Source organism: Xenopus laevis, chromosome 1L (genome assembly GCF_017654675.1).
Source record: "Xenopus laevis strain J_2021 chromosome 1L, Xenopus_laevis_v10.1, whole genome shotgun sequence".
NCBI lineage: Eukaryota > Metazoa > Chordata > Amphibia > Anura > Pipidae > Xenopus > Xenopus laevis.
Genome location: NC_054371.1, coordinates 21,975,501 through 21,986,398, shown reverse-complemented (window position 1 = coordinate 21,986,398; position 10,898 = coordinate 21,975,501). Strand labels below are relative to the sequence as shown.

Below are 10,898 nucleotides of genomic sequence, written 5' to 3'. Positions count from 1 at the left end.
TAAGTCTTATTAGTGAATATTGCTCTTATTAAACATCAAATTACTAGTGATTGACCAGAACGGATGATTTTGTTAGGAGGAAAAAGTATTGGAAGTTGGCGGTTTACAACTTTTACTCTGTGAAGTGCAAGTGGTTTTTATATGTTTGTGAGTATAAAACACCACCAGTGTAGGTATTAATAGCAACAAAATCTTTGGGTTACATCAGGAACGCTACACTATATTTTGTTCTTTATTTCTGTTTTGTCTCATATCCTTTTAAGGGATACAGTGACCTTTATTGGAATTGTGGTGTGTGGCTCCTCCCTTGGCACAACTTGGATTTCCACCAAGTAGTCGCCGGCTGAAAGAGCAGTGGATGAGTTCAGCCCATTATATTCCCCCACACACACCTTGGCAGCCCCCTTACAAACTTTCTCATCTTTAGGGCTCATACTGACGAGCGTTTTTACCTGCGCTCCCCTGCATTCCGTTTTTCTGCGTTCAGCCGCAGGGGAGCGCAGGAATAGACGCATTACATTTTTTCCAATGGGGCTGTACTCACACAGGCGCGTGTAGGCGCCAAATGCAGGTTGAGACGCAACATGCTGCATTTTTTCCCCTGCGGCTGAACGCAGAAAAACGGAACGCAGGGGAGCGCAGGAAAAAACGCTCGTCAGTAAGAGCCCTTAGAGAGTTTTATTATCCAGTTTCTCATAAGAGAGACCCAACTATTAATAAGATTGGACAGCTGGGCATTTTGGTTGTCGATGTCCTGAATTTGAGACTCACTGGTGCCAGGCTTTTGTGTATTGTGTGGCCTCTACCTTGGCCTAGAACCTGGGGCAAATGATATAATTTTGAAATTAGCTGAGTGCAACCAACCCAGTGTCTATTGGCAGATAAGATGTATGGGGTTTTTTTTGTTTTTTGTACAGAGATATCCTCAATAAAGTGATTGTCAAGGAGTTTCCCAGCAGCTCAGGAACTCTGGAGCCTCCATGGAACCACTTGTGTAACTGAAACTTGCTGATTGCCAACTAATTAAATTTAAGGATTGTATGTAATTATGAAATCTGATTAGCTAATTACTCTTGATTCCCCTTGTCAAGGGCATATTGTGGAGAACAAGGAGCCGCTTTAGGGCTCTTACAGATGAGCGTTTTTACCTGCGCTCCCCTGCGTTCCGTTTTTCTGTGTTCAGCCGCAGTGGAGCGCAGGAATAGATACATTACATTTTTTCCAATGGGGCTGTATTCACACAGGCGCATGTAGGCGCCGAACGCAGGTTGAGACGCAACATGCTGCATTTTTCCTGCGTTCGGCGCCTACATGCGCCTGTGTGAGTACAGCCCCATTGGAAAAAATGTAATGCTCCCCTGCGGCTGAACGCAGAAAAACGGAACGCAGGGGAGCGCAGGTAAAAACACTCATCTGTAAAAGCCCTTGGTGAGTATTCATTGTCTAACGACTAAACCGCTGTGATCATACGTTTGCCATTGGCCAAAAAATATCCCTTTGAGTTTGTATTTGTTTGCGCTGTGTCTGTAACATCTGTGAGTCCCCGCTGAGAGTCTCATTCACTTTAAGGAGACCAGTGTGGGGTCATTCAACTGATTGTGACATTTAGATTGTAAGCTCTGCGGAACCAGGACCTCTTTTCTCCTGTCTGTGGATTTATTTCTATTTATTGCAATGATTGTCCCCTTGTTTGTATTGTGCATACACAGCTCATTTTAGAAAAGAAAAGAGGCACCGGCAGATAAGAGCCAATGGGATTGAAGGGCTGACTGTCCAAACCCCACCCCACTTGAGGTGCCAATATATTTGCACAGATAGCAGGCGGTCAGGTACAAGTGTCCAGCCACATTGCTGCATAGATAGCCACCTTAATTTACTATACAGACTAGGGATCCAGAATCCGAATACTAATTTGCATATGCAAATTAGTGGCGGGGAGGGAAATCGAGAAATCACGTAAAAGTTTGTCACAAAACAAGGTAGTAAAAAATGTTTTCCCCTAAATTGCATGTGCAAATTAGGATTTAGGTTCGGTATTCCAATGAATCTTTCACAAAGGATTTGGTGGCTTGGCTGAATCCAAAATAGTGTATTCGGTGCATCCCTATTACAGACTGTAGAGCAAAATTCTGCTAGACTTGACCAACAGCAGAACTTGCACCCAAACTGCTCATTGGGGGGGGGGGGTGCCCAATGTAGTTGGAACCTGTGCTTTAACCTTTCTCTGCAGGGGAGGATTTTCTTTCCTTTGGTGCAATTTAAAGGAAAGTAAAAGAGCGTTTGTTCTATAACCGGTTTCAGAGCAAGTGGAGGTAATGATTTAATAGAGATCTATTGTTCTGCAGGGAACTCCCAGTCACTCCCAGTCTTGTGACTGAGTCTCTGATGTTGCTGCTGCCGCCTGGTTACCTGCTACTTTCCTCTCAGCCCAAACTGCCCCAGCAATGAGCGGCCCGTACTACTCAGGTGGCCGGGCTTTCCAGGTTATTAGCCCGTGTCCCACCCAAGTCTCCTGGTTGTGTGAGCCCTGCCAACCAAATAGATTTTTCCCCATTTAAAAAAAGTGGTAGCCTAAAGTGTTAGAATGGGGTGTCTGGGGCCCATTAACCCCCTATTGTGGGTAGGGTTGCCACCTGGCCGGTGTTTTACAGGCCTGGCCGGTAAAAATGATCGTTGATCCCAATGTTGTTAATAGGGAAAAAAGATAAATATATAGGAAGACCGGTATTTTTTTCCAGAAAAGGTGGCAACCCTAATTGTGGGTGGTCACCACCCCAGCCATGGAGCACTGGCTAGATCACATCCCTGGCACATTTATAGTCATTCTGACTCTGGGCTCCTGGACACAGATACATTCAAGTGCACATTATTGGCAGCAACATCAGACTGGAGGGTCTCAGACCCACTGGGGCTTCTACCACAGGGGACCTCACTTCCCCCTCGGGGCTCCAGATCCATGTCTTACAGCTTTCTTACATCTCAACAACACAAACCTACCCGACAATGTCATGGACACAAAAATGATTTCCACACCAGGCTGTACGGCAGCTGCAGTGTAATACAGGTGTATAAAAACTTCACAAGCCCTTTGTATGTTAAACAGGTTGTTCACCTTTGAGTTAACTTTTAGTATGATGTCAAGAGTGATATTCTGAGACAATTTGCAATTGGTTTTCATTTTTTATTATTCCTGGTTTTTGAGTTATTTAGCTTTTTATACAGCGGCTCTTCAGTTTGCAATTCAGCCATCTGGTTACTAGGGTCCAAGTTAACCTAGCAACCATGCATTGATTTGAATAAGAGACTGGAATATGAATAGGAGAGGCCTGAATAGAAAGACGAGTAATAAAAAGTAGCAATAACAATACATTTGAAGCCTTACAGAGCACTTGTACTTAGATGGGGTCAGTGACCCCCATTTGAAAGCTGGAAAGAAGAAAAAAGCAAATAATTAAAAAAACTATAAAAAAAAAAAATAACGAAAAGTTTAATTAAATAATTGAAAGGTTTCTTAGAATTGGCCATGCTATAACATAATACAAGTTAACGTAAAGGGACAGTAACATCAAAAAATAAGTGTTTTAAAGTAATAAAAATATAATTTGGTGTTGCCCTGCAGTGTCGGGCTGGGACACTAGGGGCCCACCCAAAAACCTTAGACCAGGGGCCCACCAATTAATCTTAGACAAGGGGCCCACTCTCAGTATTATTATTCTTCCTCTCCTCACTCAAACTCTATTCTCCATTTCTTTACATACAATAATCTATTATTCCATCTATTTAGTCTCTTTGTTCTCATAGAAATAGGGAATGGCCATGAAATAAGCCAAATGTTTAGCAGCAGGAGGGACCACTGACACCTGGGCCCACCGGGACTTTTCCTGGTATCCCGGTGGGCCAGTCCGACACTGTTGCCCTGCATTGGTAAAACGGATGTGTTTGCTTCAGAAACACTACTATAGTTTATATAAACAAGCTGCTGTGTAGCAATGGCTGCAGCCATTCAAAGGAGAAAACGCTCAGGTTACACAGCAGATAATCTCTGTAGAACATAATGGTGTTATCTGTTATCCACTATTTAACCTGTGCCATATAGTCTTTTTTCAATTTCCGCCATGGCTACACAGCAGCTTGTTTATATGAACTATAGTAGTACTTATCTGTTATCTACTGTGTATCCTGTGCTTGAATGGCTGCCCCCATGGCTACACAGCAGCTTGTTTGTATAAACTATAGTAGTACTTATCTGTTATCTACTGTGTATCCTGTGCCTGAATGGCTGCCCCCGTGGCTACACAACAGCTTGTTTATATAAACTATAGTAGTACTTATCTGTTATCTACTGTGTATTCTGTGCTTGAATGGCTGCCCCATGGCTGCACAGCAGCTTGTTTATATAAACTATAGTAGTACTTATCTGTTATCTACTGTGTATCCTGTGCTTGAATGGCTGCCCCCATGGTTACACAGCAGCTTGTTTATATGAACTATAGTAGTGTTTCTGAAGCAAACACATCAGTTTTACCAGTGCAGGGCAACACTAATGATATTTTCATTACTTTAATACACTTTCATTTTTTTGCTGTTCCTTTAAAGGGGAACGATCAAATATTTTATAAAACCCTTCATGCCGTGGAAGGAAGAAAGTTTCCAGATCTATTAATCAGATTGAACATTCTGTGCGGCATCTGAAATAATCAAGTTACTTGTCACTGTCTCCATCTCAGCAACCCCTGCCCAGTAGAGCTTACAATCTAAATAGATAAACAATGACATTTATGCCTCATTACTCTAATGTGCAGCTTATTCCACACAATGAGCCAAATGTGATATACCAAATATTCAGAGGCCAAAAAAAGGATGTAGCACTTAGGGTGCGGGACCCTTAGTCTGTACGAGGGCTAGAAAATCCCTTGGTGGGTGTCAGGGCCCCGGTTGGGCAACATTACCTCTCTACAACTGCAGGGAAAGACCAATACAGAATGGCAGAGAGACAAATCTGGGCATAAAATAAACATAAATCTTATATCTGGTTAGAAATATATATATATATATATATATATATATATATATATATATATATATATATATATATATATATATATATATATATATTCAGAAAGGTAATTACACCCATAAATGTTCTTATGACGCCACCAGAAGTGATACCATAAGAACTTGTATTCATTTTTTCATATTTAAGTTTAAAAGAGTCATGTGACAAGTGACATCATTTATGAATGATGACATCACTGTTTGTATAAAGATATAATTATACAAACAGAAACACCCAACATTCACATTTCCTAGGATTCCTCGGAATCGTAAAAATAGGAATTGCCAAAATAGGAAATTTAAACCTAATGGCTGGGGGTGTTTGTCATGTGGAATCAACTTGTGACCAGACTTTACTGCCCCTTTAATTACAAGGAAATGGGTGGGAGTTGCTGGGAGTTCAGAGCACACTGTCAGGGCTCTTACAGACGAGCGTTTTTACCTGTGCTCCCCTGCATTCCGATTTCATGCGTTCAGCCGCAGGGGAGCGGCACACTGAATTCTTTTCAATGGGGCTATACTCATACAGACGCATGTAAGCGCCAAACGCATGTTGGGAAGCAGCATGTTGCATTTTTCCTACTGTCGGCGCTTACATGTGTCGGTGTGAGTACAGCCCCATTGAAAAGCATTCAGTGCGTCTACTCCTGCGCTCCCCTGCGGCTGAACGCATGAAATTGGGGAGCACAGGTAAAAATGCTCATCTGTAAGAGCCCTAAGAGGGAACTGGGAAACCACTGTGAAACAGCTTGAAGTTAAAATCAACTGTTAGGGCTCTTACACACGGGCGTTTTTACCTGCGCTCCCCTGCGTTGCGCTTTCTTCCGTTCAGCCGCAGGGGAGCGCAGGAGTAGATGCACTCCATTATTGTGAAGGGGGCTGTACACACACAGACGCATATATGTGCCAAACGCAGCTGAAATGCAACATGCTTGCGTCCCTCCTGCGGCTCAACGTTTACATGCGTCTGTGTGAGTACAACCCCATTGAAAAGAATTCAGTGCGTCTACTCCTTCACTCCCCTGCGGCTGAATGGAAGAAAGCGCAACGCAGGGGAGCGCAGGTAAAAACGCCCGTGTGTAAGAGCCCTTAGGGCAGAGACACATGCTCGCCCTGAAACAAATCTCCTCTTCTTCAGGGCGCTTTTTTTCCGGTATCCTGCCGGCCCAGTCCAACCCTGTATCTGCAAATGAATGACATCTTCCTTCATAAGCCTTTGGGTTTATATTTCCTTTTAGGCTTGGAGTCAGGATTTACGGTTGCCACCTTGCCCCTTTAAGGGCTAGTCCACACGGGGAGATAGCCCTGCGTTTGCGGTCGCGGCGACAAAGCGCCGCGCCAGTCGCCGCGACCGGCGCAGGCGACAGTTTTGTATGGGCGCCTATGTAAAAACGCCTGTGCTAACCACACGAGGCGATGCGCTTTTCAACAGTCGCCTGAAAAAGCCTGGCGAGGCATTTTCAGGCGACTGTTGAAAAGCGCATCGCCTCGTGTGGTTAGCACAGGCGTTTTTACATAGGCGCCCATACAAAACTGTCGCCTGCGCCGGTCGCGGCGACTGGCGCGGCGCTTTGTCGCCGCGACCGCAAACGCAAGGCTATCTCCCCGTGTGGAATAGCCCTAAAACTGAAGACATATGGAATCCACAGCCTGCATGGCTAATTAGCAATTGATTTAGATGCATGGCTGCACATAAATCAGTCCAGTCTGCAGCATGCATCTAAATGAATTGCTAATTAGCCATGCAGGCTGTGGATTCCATATGTCTTCAGTTTTAAAGGGGCAAGGTGGCAACTGTAAGTCAGGTCCCCGTGTGCCATAGGATCATGGGTGGCAGTTTGGAGAAACCTATTAGAATGTACTGGGAACACACTGCTAATGACTGTGACGGTGTTGCTGGCAGTTAGGAACAAACTGTCATGGCCCTGGGAGTAGATTGATAATTACAGCTCTCAGTGGCTGCTGTGGAACTTGCAGGGAGTCCTGGCTCAGTACAAACAGCACATGATCAGAGTCAGCTGATGATGAATGAGAAGGAGAACAGCCCGGCACAGGGGGAAGTTCTGTGCTCCAGGGAGACTTGCTCAGTACTGTGCAATGAAAATGAGCATCTACACCCCCCTGCGTCTTGCCTGTGCTGTCTGCCTCCTAGGTGAGTGATTCCCTTGTCCCTCTTCTTCCATTAACAATGGCATGCAATGCAACTGTCAGCTGTGGACCCTTGCAGCACTTACTAACTAACTGCTACTTTTCCACCAAGCAAACTAACAGAAGCACAGTTTTAGATAGAACTTTGTGTGTGTTTATAAATCACTTGAAAGGGTTGTTTTGAAGCCCCGCAGTCTGTATTGTTCCATATTAAAGGGTAAGTTAGAGTTAAAAAAACATAGAATGATATTTGAAATATTTGTTCTCCCTTATGTCGACATTTATCAGCCTCTCTTTGAAATGAACTTTCAGGCTTCATTCTTCTTGTTCTGAGGTTGAATATTTGTTGTTATCCTGTATTTTTTTTTTAAATCCAGTTTCCAACTCAAACACCTGCCTGGTTACTAGTGATTCCAGCGAATCTCATTTCCAAAGTGAAAATAATTTTTTTAAATAAAACACAAGTTATTTTACAAGCGTTGAATTCCTTTGTCTTTGTCAGACTGAGAAGTTGTTATAAAGTAAATTCCTCTTTTACTACAGAGCAATGTCCTAAGTAAACATTTTGTTAAAGGCGTGAGTTTGCCGCATTAATTGATCCGAAACGTTTACAAGTAGTAACTAACGTTGAATGTTTTCTTGCAGTTTCTTTTAATTAATGGGACTACTGCCTGATCTTTCCCTTTCCCCATAGTTCAACAAAGGCCATTGAAAGAAAACTCCAAAACCCAGAAATAGTTACATGATTATATAGTCACTGAGGCTGGAAAAGGACAACTGGTCTATCCAGTTCAAACCTGAAATAACTCCTATAATGTTTGTGCCGAGACAACACCAGTCATTTCTGGCAGCGAGTCGGCATGAAAGCCAATTAATTGTATAGGTGTGAGATATGCAAATCCCTGCCCTCACCTTCTCCTTTTGAGTTCTGTTAATTTTTGGGAATGAGAATAGAATTAAGAGCCGGCCAGTGGTTCAGATGATTGTATTGGGTCCTGCAGTGGGAAACCACATTCACCACATTCCGGGTCAGAAGACAAGATTCATGTTTTCTTCCATAGGGCAGTGTTTGAAGCTGGGATTTCAATGAAGGATTGGGTGGGCTAAGCCTCCTCAATTATACATGGAATTGGCACGATGTTTATTGTGTGTTTTGGGGTATTATACATGGAACTGGCACTGTATTTATTCTGCCGTGTGTTTTGGGGTATTATACATGGGATTGGCACTGTATTTATCCCATTGTGTGTTTTGGGGTATTATACATGGGATTGGCATTGTGTGTTTTGGGGTATTATACATGGGATTGGCATTGGGTGTTTTGGGGTATTATACATGGGATTGGCATTGTGTGTTTTGGGGTATTATACATGGGATTGGCATTGTGTGTTTTGGGGTATTATACATGGGATTGGCATTGGGTGTTTTGGGGTATTATACATGGGATTGGCATTGTGTGTTTTGGGGGATTATACATTGGATTGGCATTGGGTGTTTGGGGGATTATACATGGGATTGGCATTGGGTGTTTTGGGGTATTATACATGGGATTGGCATTGGGTGTTTTGGGGGATTATACATTGGATTGGCATTGGGTGTTTTGGGGGATTATACATTGGATTGGCATTGGGTGTTTTGGGGGATTATACATGGGATTGGCATTGGGTGTTTTGGGGGATTATACATGGGATTGGCATTGGGTGTTTTGGGGTATTATACATGGGATTGGCATTGGGTGTTTTGGGGTATTATACATGGGATTGGCATTGGGTGTTTTGGGGGATTATACATTGGATTGGCATTGGGTGTTTTGGGGGATTATACATGGGATTGGCATTGGGTGTTTGGGGGATTATACATGGGATTGGCATTGGGTGTTTGGGGGATTATACATGGGATTGGCATTGGGTGTTTGGGGGATTATACATGGGATTGGCATTGGGTGTTTTGGGGTATTATACATGGGATTGGCACTGTATTTATTCCGTTGTGTAACTTATTCAAGGATAGTTTTTATCAATTGGCAGAGCACTCAACTAATATATATGTATATGTATGTATATATGTATGTATGTATCCGGCAGTGCCCGCACTCAATCTCAATCCAAGACGAAGTCAGCGGTGCACGATCAAATCAGCAGTAAAATATGAATAGAAGATCAGCACTCTCTGTATGGTTTGGTGAAAAAACGTGTCAATTTATTCACACACTTTTACATGTTATCCGACGTTTCGGTCCCACATGGGGACCTTTCTCAAGGATACAGTGCAGCCTGTAATAGGCAAAGAAGATTAAGGATGAACTGGCACTCGATATATGCACTTATGACATCACTTTTGGCGCCCAAAATTCACTGATGGGGGTGGGTATTTATTTGTAACACTCATACTGCACTGTATCCATGAGAAAGGTTTTACACTACTCGCAAGATTGAGTGGTGCAGGAGACAGACAATTTTTTAATTATGATCAAAAGTATCTCTCTATCTGCACACGGTAATTTAACTTCAAAAATATTTAATTTTAGATTAAATTCATGTAATTGGAAAAAACCCAGTTCATTATATAGCCGATTGTATAGCTATAAATATATTTATATAGCCGATTGTATAACTAAATGTTGTCCCAATTCTTCAGCTTTAAGGGCTCTTACAGACGAGCGTTTGAAGCTGCGCTCCCCTGCTTTCCGTTTTTATGCGTTCAGCCGCAGGAGTAGACGCATTCAGGTCCGTTAGCATTAGAAACTCTAACTGCCAGGCTGAGATGTGACAGTCAGGTTTAGGAACTTCAACTAACAATTACTTACATAGACAAACATCTCGGCAAAAAACGATCAACATGACCTATAGGTAACTTTTAATGAACATTCATATTTCAAAAAGTAGTTTTTTAGTGTCGGTAACACTTTAACAAACTGGACAAAGTCAAAGGTAAAGTGCCACACTCACACAACTCACTGTTTGTAGTCTCGGGTGCACGCTGAACTCCTCTCTGCACAGGTTCTTTACACGTGGATAAACAATTACAGCAGCACTCCAATATGTGAAAAAAACTTTTTTTTTTCGTTGTTGCACGAATAAAAAGTTTTTTTCACATATCGGAGTGCTGCTGTAATTGTTTATCCACTTTAACAAACTGGGATCTTGCATAATGGAAGGAAAATACAATGTGCATTTGGAAGGAACCATTGCTGAATCATGAGAATGTGGGTCAAGGAAAAACACTGGATTAAGTATTTCACTGGGCCCCAAGCTACACCATTACTAGAAAACCCCTTTTAGGGAAAAAACCCAAACTGTGGGCTTTACCAGCTTGTTTGGTAAAATACTACTTGGTGCCAATGTTATTAGTAGGGAAGAAAGATAAAAATAAACCCTAATTACAGCATAGGCTCCATATTAATTGTTGCTTCTTCATTCTCCTTTTGTCTTTCAGCTTGTTCAGTCCGTAGCCAACTCCTCAGCACTCCGGTCCCGGGCAACTCTACTTGGGCACCGATAATTGGGACAAACTGCAGCTCGATCAATACATCGCAGTGCACAGCCTGTCCAGCAGGGACATTCCCCAGCAATGGTAAGTACAGTCTGGGCATCAGTCAGTGTGATGGGAGTCATTTTGAATTATTTTAAAGGACAAATAAACCATCAGAATTGTTCTTAGTACAGGGATCTGGCATCTCTCCCTTAAGGGCCGCC

At 42.8% G+C, this 10,898-nt stretch overlaps 1 protein-coding gene across 2 annotated transcripts in view; it reads left to right on the top strand.

The window, feature by feature from the left end:
• The first annotated feature begins 7,017 nt into the window (after nt 1-7,017).
• LOC108697715 (multiple epidermal growth factor-like domains protein 11) overlaps nt 7,018-10,898 on the top strand; it is a 20,451-nt gene continuing 16,570 nt past the window's right edge. The window contains exons 1-2 of one of the 2 annotated variants that reach the window (XM_018228021.2): nt 7,018-7,207; nt 10,639-10,776. In XM_018228021.2, coding sequence (XP_018083510.1) covers nt 7,084-7,207; nt 10,639-10,776 — 262 coding nt within the window. In that variant the 5' untranslated portion in view covers nt 7,018-7,083. Of the gene's footprint in view, nt 7,208-8,167; nt 8,232-10,638; nt 10,777-10,898 lie in introns of those variants that run through there. The other variant, XM_018228029.2, reaches the window with a different exon arrangement.